Source organism: Nesoenas mayeri (genome assembly GCF_963082525.1).
Source record: "Nesoenas mayeri genome assembly, chromosome: 2".
NCBI classification, from domain to species: Eukaryota; Metazoa; Chordata; class Aves; order Columbiformes; family Columbidae; genus Nesoenas; species Nesoenas mayeri.
In genome coordinates, this window is record NC_137543.1 from 158,090,781 (window position 1) to 158,111,978 (window position 21,198).

The following is a 21,198-nucleotide window of genomic DNA, read 5'->3' on the forward strand; positions in this document are numbered from 1 at the left end:
ACCTCTTGTGAATTCTGTTTTCTTGACTGCAAACACCAAACTGGGGGATTGGACTAGATGATCTTTTGAGGTCCCTTCCAATCCCAAACATACTGTGATACTATGATAACTAAAGGCAACATTAGCAAGTAAAGAAAAACAAAAACAAACAAAAACACAAAACCAGAAAAACCTGAAGTAAATAAATCTAATCAGAGTTAAACATTTACCACATGCCTTTTCTTTGTTCTTAATGCTGAAAATATAGGCAGGAAAGAAAACAGTTTATCTGGATAGAAACAAATTTGCAGGCACACACGGAAACTGATTTTGCCTCATTGTAGGGTTACAGGCATATAGCTAGTAAATATCAGATAGCCACATGGAACTCAATGTCTCCTTATTTTACTTTGGGTCTGTCACTTAGGAAAATTATTCAGGACAAGAAATTGCTGTGATTTTTTTCTCAAAGAATAAGCTTCATATATACCTGTTGTCACTTCTCTTCCTCACCCAAAAAATCCTCCCCACTCCACATCTCCCTCTTGCACATCTGCCAGGCCAGGATCCGTGCTAAACAGCCCTTCATCCTTCTCACCCTTCTCCTCCTTCTAGAACAGTTATTCCCATCCATGTTGTATTGGTGGTGCTCAGGACAACCTTCCAGCATCAAGGAGGGAGACTCTTGTGGAAGAACATGTTGAAGTGGAAATGCTAAGAAGTTATGCAGTGCTGACATACCTCATAACTTCATTTCTTTCTTTCTCACCCTGCTGCAGAAGCATGCCTCTGTCAGAACAGGTCTGGTCATATGTCATTTTATCAACAGATTTTGGCTGTTAAAGATCAAAATGATGATGAATGAGAACTAATGAGGTTTTTTTGGCATCTAACCAGTTTAAGAATCCACAGATTTTAACGTGATGGAGGTTTAGCAGCATTTTCCCAGAACATCTCTTCAAGGAACTGTCCTACACTGAGCTGTAGGAAAGGCATGTAGAGAGGAACAAACCTCTTTTTTTCCAAGAACGTGACATTTCCAGATTTCCGTGTGCCACAGTCATGGGTCATGATAAAACAGAAAAGATATCCATTAAGGCTGACTGAGATGTGGAAGTAAAATAAAAGGATGGATTCCAGAAGTATCTGACTTTTTCAGATAAAAGTTTCCAGTGTGTTTAAGCAAAGTAGGTCACTTCAACTTTAATCCAAACCATGCTGAGCAGCTCTGCTGCTGGGTACTCAAACTGGCATAGGAAGACAAGACTGGAATGTCCTCTTGGGCCACCAAGTCAAGCCTCCTCCTAACATTTCTTCACAAAGTAATCAAGCTCCATCTCACATACTGCTGGTTTGGGGCTAGCCAGTCATGCTGGAAAATCCTCCTAAACAACCTCACCGTGCTTATAGTCAGGAACCTCCTTTCCAATCCCAGCCTAAAAGTACCTACAGTGATTTATACTCTGTTGTTCTGGGATGTGCAGTATCCTGCAACTTAAATTGTTCTCCTCCTAGGCCTAGCTCTGCATTCCCCTCATCCCATACTGTGCTTTTCCCAATAGTACTTAATCCTTCTTGAGCATCAGTCATTAATGCGGTGTATTGCACATTCGGTACTGCAGATCACTGTGCAACAGCATTCATACTCTCCTTTCTCCTCTGTAATTACCTTTCCTGATATGTATTAGAATCTTATTCACTTTTTTAACAGGTGCAAGGCATTGGTATATTGGTACATCGAAACATTGTACTGGCTCGGTCAGCCAGGGTGTTATGTACATGAAGATATCTATGGCTGAGTTTACCTCCCAAGACTTCAGGAACAGAAACAGGTACTTTTAGGGTCTATTTAATCTGATGTATTTCCGATGTCTTTTTAGGTAAGATATTTTGTGACTTCACAAACTCCGTTAACCAGATCTGACTACAAACGCATCTCCATGCAGTTATCTCAGATATAGATGTCCACAGTGGCTGATATGTATACTTTTATTATCCTCTCAAACATTTGCTGCTGGTAACCTACTTGGCCATAGCATAAATTCTTAAATAGGGCTGAGTGCATAACCTTACACTTCGTATTGTGTAATTACATGCATCACACATTAATTCAATTATAATGGTTTTGCAATTCTTCCTATAGGATAGACTGATATGCTAGAAATTGGTCATTGTTTATGCCTCTGTGTTATCAGAAAATGTCATTAATATTTTCCTGAATAAATAACATTTCCATGGACAGCAGGCAAGAAAAAAAAGCCTAGGAGGACTCATCCTAAGAGACCTGTTCCAGAGTTGTATTTCACCTTTCAGAAAAATTCTGAAGATGTCACTTCCCTGGTTACCGACTCTATGTCTTGGCATGCTTGTGACTCCAAGAGGCAAAATCCAGCATGGAAATGCAGCAGTGGATTGCCAGCTTGTGGTGGATTGGGGAATGGTGGTGGATGTGCTGTGGAAGTACCAGGGATGTATGTAAATCAGAGGTGAGACAATAGCAGTGCAGAAACTCAGCCCTGAGGGTGAGTTAATCACTGCAGCTGTTAGCCTGGGGTAACACTGGTGCTTTTTGGGTGCTGTTTATGTCATACACAGTCAAATCAGAGCATGAGCAAAGAAAGTGAGTGCCTTTCTGCCCTGTGTCAAGTTGTCCGTCACTTGGTGGCACTTCAGCAGAAGCTGGTAGAAAACAGGCTTCATCTGGGGAATTATTTTCTTGCATTCTTCTCTTGTGATAGGACAAAGGATGATGGTTCTAAACTAAAGGAGGGGAAGAGTCAAGCTAGACACCAGGAAGAAATTTTTGACACTGAGGGTGGTAAAACACTGGCCCAGGTTGCCCAGAGAGGTGGTGGATGAACCATCCCTGGAGACATCCCAGGCCAGGCTGGACGGGGCTCTGAGCAACCTGAGCTGGTGAAGATGTCCCTGCTCATGGCAGGGGTTGGACAAGATGAGTTTAGAAGGTCCCTTCCAACCCAAACTATTCTATGATTCTATGGGTGGCCAGCAGAAGAGTAAAAGGGTGACTTTGCCAGTGTACGTAATGCACACATGATGAGGTTGGAAGGTTGTAGCTTCCATGATTGAGTGTCAGTTTTATTCATGCACATGGTTAGCACTCATTACACACAATTATCCCCCGAGAAGTGGCTGTGTCATGCTCAATTCTCACATTGGCTGACCCAGCAGAGTAGGGGGCATCAGGGAGAGCCTCACAGCAAAAACCCTCCTTTATCTTCTTAATAATTCCTGTCTCAGTGACTCTCCTTATTAACCTCAGTAACATAAATGTACATAGGAAATATTTTAAGTCCTTTACAAAACTTAACAGTAAGCATAATTATCCAGTTAGCAATTTCAGAAGGTCTTTCTTACAAATGAGGGAGAAACTATTTTATTATCTGTCTGGTTTGGTTCTACCTTCCAAAGTGGCTTCAATGACTCCAAAAATGCCTTCTGACAATAGTAGCACAGTATTATTGTGCAAAAGGCAGTTACACAGCACATAATTTTCCAACTATGCTGCAAAGTTTGGTTCTTTGAAGATAACTCAAATACCAGCTGACCGGCAATAAACATAGTTTCATGTGGTGCTTTGCTGGTCCAAGACACCTTCAGGACATATGAATGCAAACCAAAGATTTAAGATTTACTAAAATACCTTTCAACAGCCGGACTGCTCTAACATGAAATTGCCAAGGGCACTTACTAACTTTCCTAGCTTTTCTTCCGCTATTCCTCTGAATTTATGTTACTGGAGCTTGGTGAGACCTGCAAACCACATCACTGACCATACCGCAGAATCGCAGTGGTTTTAACTCTTCCAGCACCAGTCTGCAGACATCACTTTTACAGTAGTTAAAGAGCAGATGTGCTACGTAACACGCAGCCTTGAAGTTGGGAAAGTGACCACAGACACTACCATAAGTACTGGCATATGTGACAGATAGAAGTATCTAATCTAGATGAGTGTGCAGATCTGCTACACAGAGAAAAATGCAGTAGATTTCCTCCATGCTTTCAGAAACTAAGAAAGCATTCAGAATCCAAACTAGATATAACCTCAGGATAATGTTTTTTCATATCAGAACTGACTCTTGAAATGCAGAGAAAGAATAAGGATCTCAGCAAGTTAAAAGAGAAATTCTGCTGGCACAGATAGCAACCCAGTTACAGGTAAAACACTTAGCACTCGAGTCTTCTAATTTTGAAGGGTTCATGGTGCTTTTCGGGTACTGGAAGTTTTGCATAGGATGATATTCAGCAAATAATTGAGTTTGGGAGTTCAATGCACTCTCAGTGAGGAAAGCAAGAATTGTGTTGATGCCAGAGGAATAAGGACCTTTCTTGTACCTGCTAATCAACCTCATGAAATCTCTGTGTAACACAGTTGACACAAGATGAGTCTCATGATTCAGAATCTGTTGTTCTTTTCACACCTATGAATCATTTCCTCTTTTTTTTCTTTTGAGTGATATACAGACAGTAATCATTCCTATTCACCAGTCACTGCCGCATGCTTACTGGCTGAAAAAGATAAAGCTGACATTTTTGGTTTCAGCTGACCAGTAACTACAGCTTATTCGGGCTCAAAGAGGTTTTCAATATGTTTTTATACCTGAGACAGACTTTTTTGAGCACTGATGGTTAGATAGTTGTAGACAATGCTAATGCAATCTCTGCTGAATCAGATTTCATATTTAACAGAACTTACGCACATTGATGAGTGTTAATATCTAAGTGCATCAGATGTTGCAAATTCACATCTTTCAATAACCCATGAATATTTCAAATGTTAACATTTTCCCCAGAATTTACCACATCTTATTTTCAGGTTTCATTATCATACACAGAATCCATTGCTTAATGGCAGGAGAAGATTCATTTTCTGGATCACATGCTAAACTCTCCAACAAGATATGCAGAAATTAATAATTTGCCCCAACTCCTCTATTTACATTTAGCTCCAAGAAAAATCTATAGAAAGGGAAGTTAGGGAAAAAAAAAATACGTAATCTGCCACTTTCTGAGTAATCATAGTTTAACATTTTGACTTTATATTAAAAAAAACCCCAACAACTAGGAAATATAATTTGCTTTTGCAAAGTAACATTTCAGTGGAAACTGCTAAAATACAAATTAATGTAAATAAAACAATGTGCTCTGTTTTTCTACAAGATCTTTCAATAACTTTTCTACCCCAGCAGCTGAGAACCAAAACATTGGGTACTTAAAAGCATAACAACCACTAAATACAATTGATAGCAAAATCCAACCTTTTTTTGTTTTTTTTTAATAGCAGCATCTACTATTAAACAATTCACAACATAAACAGTGAGCCCATTAGAGCCACAATGTCAAAGATGCTCTGTAAGCTGAACAGGCAAAACATTGCCACAATGACTGCGAGCCAGCAAAGCGCTCCATAAGATGTCAACAGGGAAATACAATTCAGTCTTAATAGGTTCAGAGCTTATGTAAGCCACGCTTATGGGATAGTCTATTAAAAAGGCAAGTGAGCAAGTGACATTGCTATAAACACAGCATGCAGCTCCCTAGAATATCCAGGATAAAGACATTCAAAACTCCCCTCAAAGACACTGTGTTAGTTGTAAGGTTCATGTGTTCTGGACCAAACATGAAGGGAAATAAAAATATCTCCTGAAACAGTGACAGCTGAGGTGATATTTACTTCTGTATGGAAAAGAGATTTGGAATACCTTCAGCTTCATGAATGGCTTCAGAAACAAATTAAATATGACCGGCCCATATGCCTTTCTTCTAGTAAAACATGACTTCTTTCACAAAAAAAAATAGTAAGCCTTCATTCCTAATCAGTAATGAAATGCTATCGATTTTGTACTTGGATGTGGACAAGCTTCTCTGGATGACAACTTGGTTCATCAAATTAAACCCACGGAGCAATGTGAGATTTGCCATTTCTGGATTAAAAAAATGGTATATTTTCACACACTCAGAAGGAAAGGAAGAAATAAAACATCTCGAGAACTCACCACCAGGTTTCCTATCACCATGACCAACAAGAAGACGAGAAGGCACAGCGGCTGCCCAGCAACTTCCATGCAGTCCCACATGGTCTCGATCCACTCCCCACACAAAATACGGAAGATGATGAGGAACGAGTGGAAGAAATCGTTCATGTGCCACCGTGGCAAATTGCCAGTCGTGCTTATTTTCTTCACGTTGTCCATGTAGCTTTTCCCAAAAAGCTGCATTCCTACCACGGCAAAAATAAAGACGATGATTGCCAGCACAAGAGTGAGGTTTCCAAGGGCACCCACCGAATTACCAATGATTTTAATGAGCGTATTTAAGGTCGGCCAGGACTTTGCCAATTTGAAGACTCGCAGCTGTGAACAAAACATAAACAACAGTGTCAGTTCACAGAAGCAAGAGAAATTTCAGCTGATGAATTATTAAAGTGGGTGACATGTGAAAGATGTTAAATGCCACAGTATGTGCGGTACAAGGTGATTTTAGCTGTACTTCCTGTTAACCCCACTACATCTATTAATAAAATATCAGTTGAGCTTCTTAGATGAGAATTAACCTTCCCAGAGCTCTGCTCTGCCTTGTTAGACAGATGTGCTTTTAGAGGCTCGTTCCCCCAATATCACGGTGGGGAGAGGATGTAAGGAGGAAATCTCAGGTCTTAATATTTCCTTTTACGTTGCTTTTCCTCTTCAAATTAAACAGCCTGGCAGGCATTTGAGGGAAAGGGTTTAGGGTTAGATCCTACAGCAAGAGAAGCAACGCCTCTGTGTTTCTGAGCAAGCTTCAGCCAGCTGCTATTAGCTGTTAGTTCCCAGGGTGAAAATCACCTCTGTGCTGAGGATCATGCAGTCTATGCACAACCCACGTCCCACTTAAAACCTATTTTAAGGATATAAATGGTTCCTAGCCGTTGTGTTGTGTTTTCAACTGAAGGCTTAATTTCAGCCCTATTGAAGAGGGATTGCTCAAAAACTGACAGGAGACTCTCAGGACCTAGCAGCAGCGGTGAAAAAATAGCATTTTCAATCAGTCCAGAGAATTTTAGGGGGAAAAAAAAAAAAGAACATATATTAAAAAAAAAACAAAGGTCTTCCGCTAAATATAACCATAACGGCTTATTTTTCTGGTCTTCACAAATCGTGCAACCATATCATGGCCAGAATGATTAGCATGGACATCCTGGTACATGAAGTGCAATGCAAATGTCAGGCTGGCAAGGAAACTACTTTTCTGTTCCAGTATGTCAACAGTCTCTCATTAATAGAATACCATTATCCCGGGCATAACAAAGGGGCTGACAGCTAAGGAGTTCCCAGGAAAGACAGATGCTATGTTATGCTGATCAGTTCTAGAAAAAAAAAAAATCATTCCGTGAATAATTCAAAGACATTTTCTTTTGACAACATTTAAAAGAATGGTGGCATGTTTATAACATAATATAGGAATAACAGCTTCTAAAACAACAAGTTACTGGCTCTTGTATTTCTTGGGCTATCAATTATCTGCTGACTATGCTAACAGGTGTACAGGTATAAAATGGCAGATTTTTATTACAAATTGGAACTCAGACATTTTAAGTGTGCTACAAGTACCTGGCACAGATAGAAGGAATCAAATTATGTTCTCATTTACCCTGATGTAAATCTGGAACAATTCCATTTATCCCGCAGCCTATAATTAGTGTCATGTACTGTTCAAATTAAAGCCTTTATCGGCAGATTTGCTTTTAAGAAATTATGTTGCATTCATGTCAGAGTTTATATGTAATAAAAGAAGAGGGGTAAGAACAGAATAAGACCATTACCAATCGAAAGGAGCGTAAAACGGACAGGTTTCCCATGCTGGACAAACCCAGTTCCATCAGGCTTAGTATAACAATTATGCTGTCAAAAATATTCCAGCCCTGCTGAAAATAGTAGTAGGGATCAAGGGCAATTACTTTGAAGATCATTTCTGCTGTAAAAATCCCAGTGAAGACCTGCAGAAAGAAAATATGAAGTCAAAGTAACTTTTTAAGCACAGCTTCTTGCTTGCAGACTTTCCACTGGTACAGCTGAACACAGCAGAAATCAAAAACATTTTAAAAGCAAATATTGTCTATTTTGTCATGGCTGATTCTTTATCCTTATTACAACTTTGTCTAGTCTTTTCACAATAATATTCAATACTGCCGTAAACTTGCAATGACATCTGAGTTCAAGCTCTGGTTTGGAACATCCATTTCCATCTCCTTCCACCACCTGAATAATCTCAGTGGTAGAAAATAAAATGTAAAGGTGCCTTTTATAAAGGTTAAATCTGTTCATTTCAGTGGAGAAACCTGAATGAATAGAGTGGGAGTGTTAAAGGGGTATTTGGGTTGTAGTGTACATGCTGTATTATCCTTTTTATTTTGTTATTATCAATACCAGGGCAACGCAAGCCTCCAGTCATTCTGAGGTTATTACTGGCAGCAAAGGTGATTATAAACTCTTAATTTGAGTCCTAGTCTTTTTTTAACAATAGTCACGGCAATTTTCTTTCCACAGTATCTTGGGAACATATTGCTTATTTATGACCCAGTTCAAATGCCGTATGGTGGAACTTCTAATTGGAACATTTTTCTTTAAAACAACGTATAAATATTACCTATGAGGCAGAGGGAGAGGGAAAGGGAAAGCTGCTGACAGCAATTTTAGTTTTAACATATTTCTGCAAAGTATCTCAGAGAATCAGCTCTTGTCCTTTCCCATGCCCTCCTTAAGTAACAGTTTAAACGCAGAACGCAAGGCTACAATCAACTTAAATTGACAAAATGTGGGCACCGAGTTCTTCATATACTGTTTTATTTTTGTTCCAAGGCCCAGTACAAGCTGCACAGAGCTTTATGTTTCTGAAAAATTGTCTATTGTACATTTGTATTAAAGCACGTGGTTTTCCGTGAAACAATCAACATTAATCCATTGTGTTAGTCAAAAAAGAGAAGGGAATCCAGAGCTCACATATAAGTAATACACACTCAAGGAGAAAAATTTTCCTTCCAATACGCTGAATATTTGCAGCATTATCCCAGCAAAACCGATCGACTCTGAGCAACAAGAGATGAGAAACCCATTAAGACATGGAAATGAAAAGTTAAGATTATGTAATTATGATATTATGGAATAAAAATACATTATCATAGCCTGCATTTGAGGTATGCTTGGCTTTACTCTGTAAAGCTTCAGGAACTAATTCTTCCAAACAGCCATTTTACACAATTCCTTGTGTAAAACATCTTTTCTTTCTCATCAGGAAAACGATACCTTGAACTGCAACAACACATTGGGATAAAACAACATCCAGTCACCATCTCACACCAAAAACCCAACACAACAACCTGTCTCATGTTTCTCACTAGCCAACAATTTCTGACTCATGGTGGTCGGAAATACCAAAGATTCCTGCTAGAATGCTCCAGTTTCCCTTAGGACAGAGAACAAGACAAAACTGGATGTCTGGGAAATTGTATCCAAGGGACCGTCTTTAAAACCACGATGCCACGCTGCGTGCATTATGCAACCATCTTGCTGAGAAATGACTCAGGAGGATCACTTTCTTTGCCTGAATCATTTTAATCAATAGCCTTCTGAGAAGGAAATGCTACAGTGAGATAGAAAAATGTCTGTGCCTTCCTAAAGGCGTCAGGAACCGTGTACGTGTACCAGCTATGAATTTCCAACAGCGGTTGTCAAATTACCGGCACCTGGTACATGGCGAGTTGTGCTTGTACAAGTGGCTGGATGCTGAATATGATAAAGGCTGGAAAGAAAACAAGTAACATCCCACTGGTGCTAAATATGCACTGCTTATTTGAAAGAATCTGTCTAAAAAAAAACCACCAAACTTCTATCATTTCAGCTATTTAAGCTCTAATTTTGCATAATGGTGGCTCAGTTTCTAATGGAAAACAAAAATTGGGAGAATCTTCCTCTATCTACCTATTTTTTAAGTGGTGGTACCATGTAGGCAGATGAACCATGTAGAGACGTACATGTGCTTGTCAGGCCTTTTGATCTCATTTGAAAACGTTGGTTCCTATAAGTGATGAACTAAAGGCAGCAGGTGCAGCATGAATTAGATGGACAACAGGAGTGGGAGACCTCTAATGTCTGCCAGCAAACCAAGAATCGCTCTCCAAGAAACTGAATCCATGCTCCACTTTTGTTCTTTCATTTCTCTCAGAAATGTTTGTTTTGAGGAAAAAATGGCAAAGATCTGCCCTTTTAAGTACTTCCCCCCCACTTTAATCATCACTCGAAGAGGGTTAGATGCAACGGGAAGATGACAGACAGCAATGGGGGCAAGGGAGGGGTCTGGCAGTCGGTGGCTTTGAGGGATGCAATCACCTGGCAGCCTGCCCTGGAGCTGGGGCTCCCTTCCCTTTCATAGGGGATTGCAAAAAAAAAAAGTCAATTTTCATTAGAAATGACTTTGCAAAATCCTCCATGAAATGGAATTACCTTCCTCTGACCTGCTCTACCCACGATCAATCCAGTTATGTAGGGGTTTAGCAAAGCTGGTGAAGGGGGAGCTGGGACAGGCTGGTCTCTCACCAGCCCACCCTGCGATCTTGGGGGAAGGGGAGCCCTGTGCCACCAGTATGCTACAAAAAAATATATTAGCAAGCGGTTTTGCTTATTTTACACTTTAGCATGAAGAAGAGAAATAGCTCCAGGCAGTGCTGACAAACTCACAGTGATTTTTTTTTTTTCAACAATTTTGCAATTTTTTTTTTGCAAAAATTTCTTTGCAGTTCCACTCCCTGCTCATTGTCCCTGTTCCCTTGTTGTCACCTGGCTCAGCCCCGCGTGGCCCTGGCAGGTCTGCAGGAGTCACGTTGGCAGGAGGGATGCCAGGGCATAGAGTTTCACTGTCTGTGGTCTGCAAAGGGGGAAGCTGATCTGCCACAAGCAGAGCGAAGAGCAGACACATTCACTACCCAGAGTGCCAGAGGGGTGAAACAGCAGCATTGCCACCTGCTCTGATGGATACTGGGTCCCAAGGCGATTTTTAAAGTCATCTCAGATGGCCACAAATTGTTGAGCAACAACCCCATAAATCGTTGAGCAACAACCCTGCGCAAGGGCTGGTTGCAAAGGGGAGCCAGATGTGGTCCGGCTAGATTACTTTCTGAGCTGCCCTTGTCTACTGCTTCCCATGGAGAGCAAGAATGTGGGTCTGAATCAAGAAAGACCCAAACTCATTTTTACTTAGTACAACAACAGAGGGAGATTTGCCATGACACAGCAGCTTAACAACGAGAAACTGGTCCCACAGGCCAAGAGAAGAGCCTCAACCTGCTCAAGGAGGCCCAGAGGTAAAATAACCAGGGCCAAGGTAAAGAAAAAAACCCATTAGTGATGTACCACATACGCAAGGACTGAATCAGAAAGTCTAATTATTGCTGCTATACACCTAACCCTGCCAGAGTAGGATGCTTCTCAATAAAGGCTGACATCTCATCTATAGCGTCTCTGCATACTCCAACTATAGTCGATGGTCACTACAGTCACTGGCCTCCAGGACACAGTTCACCTTACCCAAAAGTAAATGTGTTTAATACATCACACTAATTGTGCCTTAAAATTGTCCATTACTCTCCATTGACTTTAAAAGGAGACAAAGACAACCAGCTCTGACAGAGCCTCCTACACTGTAAACACCTAAAGGCAGGCAAAGCAAATCCCACTTTGAGATACCACAGCCTTTGCTGTTATAGAAATAAAGGGCTTTTCTCATCTCCACTATGAGCTTCTCAAATTCAAACTCAGCAGCGTCCACCTTCCATGGTACTCCAGACTTTCTTATGATCCCACAGGATCTCTGTTTCTACCTCTAGATTTTAGGGGCAAATCTACCACACCTTAGCTAGGTGAAATGTGCCTTTTCCAATATAGACTATTCTAAAATTAAAAAGAATTGAAACATTCAGTTTTAAAGCAGTAAAACACGGTAGCTTTTAAACATAATGTCAGAGAAAGACAATTAAAGAAAAAGCTTCTCTTTTGTAGTACAAGAGGAATTTTAGTGACCCACCGGGTTAACAAAATTGTACCATGCTGCCTCTTGAAAGCCTGTTCTGCTGTCCCTGCACATCTGCACATACACTCAAACATCACTCTTGTTTCCCTCCAAGATCTTCCCTTATTTTTTTGCAGGTTTCTTTAACTTAAAAGTCACTATTAGTCACCAAGAACTGCTTTACCAGAAATCCCAAATAAACCTCATTAACCTTTCTCTTATCTCATTTCCTTAAACAGATACAAACTAGATACCTATATCAGGAACAGCCCAGAAGTGTGGCTTTAATAGTTGCTAATAACATTAGAATATGTTAGCTTAATAAAAATAGATCCTTTTCCTTCATGATTTCTCTTTGCCCACAGAAAGGGGTGACTATGTGGACTTGCTTGACATGTCATAGGCAAAGTGATGCTGACAGAATATCAAAACGGGGTCTTTCCAAGCTGCAGCCAAAACTTTAAAAAGCAATAAAAACACTCTTCAGGCAGCACTTCAAGTTCATGTTCACTTACCAGATTGCCTATGTAAAGCATGTGGTCAAACTCCTTCGTCATCTTGTAATGCTCCAAGGCCATGAAGAGCGTGTTCAGCACAATGCAAAGGGTGATGGTGAGGTCGGTAAATGGGTCCATTACCACGAACTTGACAAATTTCTTGATTAAAAGCCAAAGTGGGCAGCAATCCCAAATGAGAAATTTAACAGCAAAGTGGTTCCAGCACGGAGGACATTTCTGGTGTGATTCCTCAAGCTCTAAGTCACAAGCAGTAAAGTAACAGTCAATTCACACTGAGTTATATGACAAGAGAACACCTGAAATGACTCATAACATAAAGGAAGGCCCCTGAATTACCCTGAAGGTGTTTTTTTTTAGGATAAAAACATTTCTCTCCTAACAGGCTGGCAAATTACACACCTTGGGGTTTTTGCCAGTTGACCTGCACTTAGCAGACAGTGACCTATTCCGAATGTAATAACCTTTTAAAAGTGTCACAACCAAAAAGGGAGAATCACACTAAATATATTGAGTCTAGTATTATATATAGGCTCGGATTTTTACTCTGTTTTCCATTTTGGCAAACTCAAATGGATAAGAACACGCTATCTTCATTTAACTTAGATTAGAACATATTTTTTTCATTCCCAGGTCCTATTTTTGAATAACTTAAGTGATACCTTTTAAAGCAGTTAAGAGATGAAAGAGTTTAAATCCAATATTTAGAGCTCATTTAAATGCTTGAGAGCCCAAGTATCACCAGTTATCAATAGGGTTTCTGTTCTTGATGTGCAATCCAAAAAGGCATTAAGCCTCTGATTTCTCCTGAAGAGGCCCAGATACAAAACCAGGGGAGTGCATAAGTCAGTTTGAAAATGCTGCTAAAGCTCCAATGAGCTTTCCAAAGGTGCTTTTAAATTATTACCTAAAATACAACTTTTATACGTTCATTTTATTTGAGCACAAAAGACATGAAATAGCTTCATAAGTATAATTTGTGTTCAATGGTAAAAAAGAAAAGCTGAAAAAGACAGTTAATGGCTGAATGATAATGATTAGCGGAATTGCTTAATGCTTTCCTTTTCTGATTCCTTTATGGGTATGGAATGCTGTATAACGGTTTTAGTCTATATAATTAGAACCTGCACTGATAACAGGAAAACTTCAGCCAAGGCTGTTATTTCAGTCAGTCCATGAACAGCCTCCTTTCTCAAGCCAGGATGCATTCTCTCTGCATTTTCCTTCACTGGACAACAGAACTATGGTATTAAGTGTCTTGTAGAAGGTTTCAAAATATCAGATGATGTCCTTCATGCACAGGTTTTGCACAGACACCTACACTGCTCCAAGACCTCTGCAAAACCAAACTGCTCCTGAGGAATCTCTTCCCAGGCTCAAACAGAAGGTTTAGAGGTAAGTGCCTCAAATCATGTGAGGACTGTCCATACCCTGAACAATTTCAATGCAAAATCTTAATTTGGCTTTTTTTTTTTTGGAAACCCACCTCAAAGTAATAAAGAATTCGGGGAAGCCACTTCCTAAAGGACTTTATTTTCCAGGTAAATCCAGAAGAACACATCTGTCTATATCCATACTCCTCATAATCACTTCTAACCAACCCTGCTGATTCCACTATCATAAATTTTGCACCCTTCGTGACAGACACACATCAGATGTGACACATTTCCCCAAGGCTGCACACTGGACACAAGCCCCTTTAAGTCCAGGTTGCTGCTAAAAGGGTAGATGCATCTCTGTCAGTGATATGTTATTTCCTGTCCTTTTGCCAGCTTTTGTGCTCCTGGACCTTCTGCGTGAGCTGGTTCTGCTCACAGATCCAATTGAAAACCAATTGCTTGTACAGTCTAATCAAACTACAGGAACACAGCAAGGGGAGGAGGAAGGTGTGACTGTCTTCTTTCGGCCATGATGTGCCATTGAAAAAGTTTAAATCAATTAATAACCCACATCGTTTCCTCACTACAGGGAAGCTTTGGAAACCACAACAGATTTAATAGGTTTTGAAAGACACGTACAAAAGGAAAAGTAAATATAGACTCAACTGTTGTGGTTTTGTTGTTTTTTTTGTTTTTTTTTTTTCCTCTGTTACTTTATATTGTTTAAAAAAAAAATAAGAAAAACACAGTCAAAGTTTATGTTGGAGGTATTTTTCCTTTCATTTTTGAATGAAAAAAGCATAGGTCCTTCTTTGTCTGCAATACTTTGCAATGTCTGGGAAACACAGCCAAGTGATGAATGGCTGAGCAGAAATCAGGTAACCAAAGGCAAATGGATTTCTGGTCTGGCTGTTGTACACAATTTGGCACAAATCCTAAAGCTATTATTATAGTTAAAGCCTGGGACAGATTTTATTCTGATTTGATATTCCTCTTGTTAACAAGTATTGGATTTCAATGACTAATCAAAGTCTGGGAGTTAGAAAACCTTTGATAAAGATTAGAAGAGTTTTCTTCTATATGAGGTGAAAAATGCACATCCTCTGAGTAACCCTAGACTTGATAGTCTCTATTTCTATGGCAAAAAGTAATAGAAAGCATAATTAAATAAATAAGCAGAAGTCCAGCTCAGGCATTTTAGGCATTCTGAACACATTACAAAGAAGGAAATCAATCACAAAGTTAATTGCTAAATACCTCACAGAAAATAAGTAAAACCTTTGCAGACTACATTAAACATTAAAGCGATTATTTACCTTTTAAGAATACAACTCGTTATTTATTTAAACACATATATATGTCTGTTTTGGCCACACTACTGTTGTCTATAACCACAGGGGATGGTAAAAAGCTGAGGAAGAAGAAGGGCTTTGTGGTTAAACACTGGGCTGTGTCCAAAGACCTAGGTATAGTGCCTTTCTGCAAGGCGTTTCCCACAGAAGTCCTTCTGTCTTGCCTTCCTACTCATCAGTAGGCTGCAGGAGAATCCAAAATTTCCCTTGTTCCATGCTGCATTCTTGACAGATGTTTTTCTATACTCTTAGTTGCTCCCTTCTATCTTATCTCAATTTATGGTCTAGACATGAGGAATTTTAAGACGTTCTTTCATGCTGTATGGAAAGAGCCTAGAAGTGTTATGTCTTGCTATGGACTGCTGTCTTGCTATCAATAAATTTGTGAAAGGCAAATGGAAAGCTCCTGTGTATGGAAAGACGGAAGGGAAATCCTCCTGCACCTACTGAGAGGCCTAATGTGCAATGGAAACATTTGCTGTGAAATATTTGCATGGATAAACGGGTCCTTTGAGCACCCTTTAATTTCATGGTGAGATTCAAACATCCACCAAACTGTTGTGTCCCACCAGCTTCTCTGCATGAAGGAGACTTTCCTCCCCCACAACTTGGAAGTTCTGCATGTAGCTGGTGACTGCACACACCAGGCTCTGCATCAGCTCCAAAGAGAAGAGACATAGTATGCACAGTCACCCAAACAGTCATGTCCTCCACTGCCCTGTATCTTTGTTAGCCCTGTGTAAATTAAATGCCATGGAGGCACAAAACGTTACCAGATCTGACTTTTTGATTATATGTCCAGCATTTTGTCAGAATTTTCACAAGTGCATTGATAAGATAGCGATTATATCGCTTTCCGTTACAGCTTCATCTGCAAGAACTATCTACAATGCGTTCTCACAAAACAAGATTTATTATGATCTTTTGTGTCACCTGTTCCTGCATGTCAAGGTGCATATGGCTTTGAGTTGGGGAACTAAAGATGTGTCCTACCTTCCAGGGCACTGGTGATGATGCTGACAGCGCTCACCGCCCTCTGCCTCTGAAAGGGTTCGTCCGAGTGGTCCACCGATGGGCGGTGGGTCATTAAAAGCTGCTTCTTGCTTGCCTCGTCCGAGGGGGAGGTCTGTTTAAACGAACACATGGGATCAGCAGAACAAAAACTAGGCAGATATAGGGTAGCACTTTTAAAGTGGTCTAAGCACTGTTTTTCCCATCTGAGAAGGTCTAAAGCTCACTGATTTCCCAATTAGACACATGCTGACGGGGTACTGCTTTTGAAAGTGGCACTTTGAGCCATTTTGGAAACTTTGCCCTGCCCTTTACCTTCATCTAAACAGGTAAAAGGCGCAGGTGAAAATAAAGAGACGCTTCGGATGCTGGAGAAACAGCAGTGCTGCTTTGCCATGCTCTTAGCTTCTGAAAGAAGCCCTGCTTAATTACATTAATTATTTCATTATTTCTGAAATGTGTTAACTGTTTAATTATACCATTAGAAGAGGAAAAGAGGCACGGGTAACAGCTCCATTACAGGCCTCTGATACTGTACCAAGCAAATTGGCTCCTCAACACGTGTTTTTTCTTGTTCTGTAACACTGCCAAATCTCAGGAACATATTGTCATTCTGGTGATCTTTGGTGTCATGGATTCTGCAGCTCTGTAATTAGGAGACAATCTCAGCTGCTTTTTTCTCAGGAAACATAAAAAAATAACCCAAACTCTCTAGTTCTCATGTTTCTCAAGTAAAAGCTTAAAAAAAAACCACTACCACCACCAAAAGCTCACAAAGAAATCAAATACCAGAAAAACAGAACTCCCGAATTGTCTTTATTTAATGTTTCATTTTAAATTAGCTTTATGCTTTTTGAAGGCTTGGGTTTCTGAAGTCAGACAGAAACACAGTATAGCTGCAGTCACACTATTAAGTACTTTATATTGTCAGCTCACAGGAGCAAGATGCCAAGACTTTTATTATTATGAGCTCCCACTTCATATGGAGACAAATCTTGCTTGTTTTATTCCTCCAGCTCTCCCATGGGCAGAAGGAAACATGGTGGTTAAGGTGTAAGGATCTGGGAAAGCCAAGTTAACACCATTTTCTATCACAGACCTCCTCGTCAAGATAGTCAGACTCCCAAAATAAATGTTTTAAAAGCCCCTGTCCTGCTTCTCCAAGAACACAGACTGTCAGGTCTGACACAGTATGTACGCAAGAGATGAACTGTAGATAGATGGATCCTGATGGTTCTTGAAATATAGCTCAAGGAAATGTGAAAGGAGAAGAGGTTCCTATGAAGATGGAAACATGGTTTATAGCGATGTCAGAGTAGCTGCTTTTGGTTCACCACAGTCAAATGAGGGACAGGGATTGGATTCAGTCTTCTGGATCTTCTCTCATCACTTGGGTGTGAAATTGCCCTAACCACACCAAGCAGCATCCAGGATGTCAAGCAAGACCTGTCATGGGCAGCAGCTTCACAGCTCTGCTGTCCATGCCTGGGATGTGTGCCCAGAAGGACTCAGGATCCCTTCTCTTGGCCATTCCTCTATCAAAACTGCTCTTCAAGAAAGGCAATTACATGAGAACAGCAGGAGAAAAGCACAGAAGCTCTACGAGCTGTCTTTCTGCAGTGTGACCTCTTCAGAGCAGGAGACATCCCCCTGTCAGGTGGTTGCAAAGGACAAAGCCACTTGGGACACCAAAAACAGTCAGGATACTTGGTCCAGGTCACTTCAAAGTACTGCAGTTGAAAATATCAATCACTGCAAGACCAGAGAAGATTAACTTTTAAAGCAAGCACTTAAAACATTAGCAAAGCCAGGAAAGCAGCAATACTTCTAAAGTGCTTATGTTCTCTTTTGTTAAAACAAGTGGCTCATTGTCCATTGAGTTACTGACAAGTCAACTCAAGGTGAGAGGTGTAATCAGAACCTATTCAAAGAGACTCCTACTTGTGCACAACATAACAAGAAAACACTCTTCCCTTGGCATAGAAGCTGGGGAAACCAGGAACGGTATTCCAGATGCATAAGTTCACTTGATTCCCTTCACCTCAAATACATTCAATTAAAAAAAAAAACAAAGAAAGAACAAATGTTTTATTAATTAAAAAAGCATCTACAAAATTGCGTAATACTTTGCACTAGTTTGGAGTACAAAACAAATACATGGGACTGAAAAGTAATAACTAGAGAAAGAGATAAAAGACGCGAGGGAGACAAATTTCTAATTAGAATAAACTAAAAATGCAAAAGCAAAGAAAAAAAGTAAAAGAAAAAAAAAAGCCAGATAAAAACCCAATTATTCCAGTTCCCTCTGTCTGTAGCATCAATAGGAAAAACTCAGATTTAAAATTCCTCTGGATCATCTAACTAATTTTAAACTGTACCATCTTCCCATCCTATCTGACGCAAAGCTTAGGACATACCAGTAGTGTGTCTTTCAACAATCTCATCCCCAGAAGTACCAGTTTTCTGACTGTCTACAAAGATACTATATTCCTATTGATGTGTGCAGAAGTGGTTGCAGAAGTTATGGGTTGGTGGCCTTTATCTGAAAGTTACCTTTTACTCATAAGTGCAAAGAGGATTCACTGCAGAGGTTAAATGTCTAAGGAAAAACATTCACAGAGTCACTTCGTATTTGATTCAGCTAAACCAGGGTAAATAAAAAGTCTGAGTTAAACAGGTTTGGAATACCCTTCACAAAAAACATGCAATCATAGAACCATTTTAGTTGGATGAGACTCTCAAGGTCACCAAGTCCAACCATTAAACTGACTCTGGCACTAAACTGTGTCCCTAAGAACCTCATCTAAACATCTTTTAAACCCCTCCAGGGATGGTGACTCCACCAGTTCCCTGGGCAGCCTGTTCCAATGCCTGAGAAAAATTTCCATGAAGAAATTTGTCCTAATATCCAATCTAAACCTCTCCTGCCAGAGAACCAATTTTCTTTCCCTATATTTGATGTAATAGTCACAATTCAAGTTTTGGAGTCACTCTATTTTTCTTTCCAGTCCAGCATCCTCTATCCTGCCATCTGTGTCATGAGAACTGGTCCCCAACACTTCAGGAGCTCCTGCTGGAGTCAAGGGGACCATCTGCAGTGTGCAAAGGGGTATTTCTGAAGGAGATGTGCATGGCTCCTTCTTTCCTTCATCTGTGGAGGGATGAGCTGGTGCAATTTGCTGCTGGACTGCATTCAGAACTAATGATACCATGTGCGATTGATGGTCACCCACCCATCCCTGCCAGGGGGGCAGAGCCCCATGCCCACTTGCTCCCTGTCAGCTGCTCGGTACCACGAAACGTCATCCCCAGAGCCACACAACGTCTGGCAGGCAATGTCGGGGTGTAAGAAATGCTCCTGTGCTCTTGCAGGAGGATGTGGTCTCTTTCCCAACATAGCCGTAAATCTAGAATATCACACAGTCATCTTGCAATTTACTATAAAGTATTTTTTTCCAGGAAAGAAAGTTTCCATCCAGGTGAATTGCTTAAGAATTATTGAAGTTACTTAGGGACATTCATGAGCTTTTGTTCTTTGTAAAAATAGATATGTGACTTGATTTTTTTTTTTTTAATTATTTATTTTAGAACAGAGATAGCTAATAGTCACGCAATGAACTGGCAGTTTTTGCACTCCGAGATAGAGAGCAGTTCCAGGAACTGGACAAACAAGGCAGCATAAAGGCTATTATCATTACAGAGAGAATATACAAGGCTATTATCATTACAGAGAGAATATACACAGTCGTTCACCATACTTATATTTCTGTAGAAATTAAGCAAAAATAACAAGAGTCCCCACAGTTATGCAAGGAGCCTCCTTGGGATCCAGATGAGAAATCACAGTCGACTTAAACACAGGCACCTCCAGCAGGACAAGATTATTTGTGTTGCTCCCTGATTGACTGGAAATGTTTCTCCTTTGCATTAGCTAAATTCTATAGGGACAGATATACTATTCAGTAATTTACATGTAAATGAGAATGCATAAACTGCAGAATTATTTTCTTCTGAGCTATGTCAAAACTGTTATATGAAAATGGGCTTACACACATCAGCATTTTAAAAGACCACATTTGGGAACTGGGACAGGTTTAATTTTCTCCGTACAGTAAAAATCTTTTCAAGCATAAAAAGAGGTGGACAGGGCACACCATGAACAATGGACCCAGTAAGGCACTAGCACAAATATTTAATGAGATTGAAGGTGATCACAATAGCGTACAACATTATAAAAGAGGCCATTTAATTTTGTGGATACTTGATTATTTAAAGAGATGCACTGTAAACTGAAACAGCTTGCAGTATTTGTGTCAAATCAGAATGATTTACACTTCGGGTGTGCTGAAGTAAAATTCTAAATGAGCAGAAACCAGAGATGTGGTGACAGCTCTCTGTGTGACAGTGGCAGAGGGCTAGCTAGCTTTCGTCCATTTGACTTATTGGTGGCAAGTCTTGGATGACTTATTTTGTTGACTTTTTTCTGAGCATGGAAACTGCGAACACTTTGCCTTTTTCACCCGTCCTGTGGTAAAGCAAGAAGGGGGGAAAAAAAGAAATTTTACCTTGGGGCAGTTTTAGGGTCAACAAGAAAATCTCAAACCAATGTGGTCAGCAAAACTGTTCTACGCTTAGTGAGAAGAAAAGTCAAGGTCTTTTTTCCCCCATAGAAAAAAGACTAGGAAACAAATTTATATAAAGATAACTTTCTAAATCCTTTGTTTGGGATCTCGATAAGCAGCCTGGCCCTTCTTAAGGGCTCACGCCCCAGTCGTTTTCACTGCTGTCAATTCTCGGCATTACTGATTTCCTAAAATTGAAAAAAAATGTGCAGCCAAGAGGAAATTGAGGAAAGGCTGTAGGTGCAAGAGGGAGACCCCAGGTAACTCCAACCTCCACCTT

At 40.1% G+C, this 21,198-nt stretch overlaps 1 protein-coding gene across 1 annotated transcript in view; it reads right to left on the reverse strand.

The window, feature by feature from the left end:
• SCN5A (sodium voltage-gated channel alpha subunit 5) overlaps positions 1–21,198 on the reverse strand; it is a gene marked incomplete at both ends in the record, with an annotated part of 172,786 nt that overhangs the window by 85,196 nt on the left and 66,392 nt on the right. The window contains 4 exons of the mRNA XM_080338593.1: positions 5,997–6,353; positions 7,802–7,975; positions 12,555–12,793; positions 16,279–16,411. Coding sequence (XP_080194719.1) covers positions 5,997–6,353; positions 7,802–7,975; positions 12,555–12,793; positions 16,279–16,411 — 903 coding nt within the window. The remainder of the gene's footprint in view (positions 1–5,996; positions 6,354–7,801; positions 7,976–12,554; positions 12,794–16,278; positions 16,412–21,198) is intronic.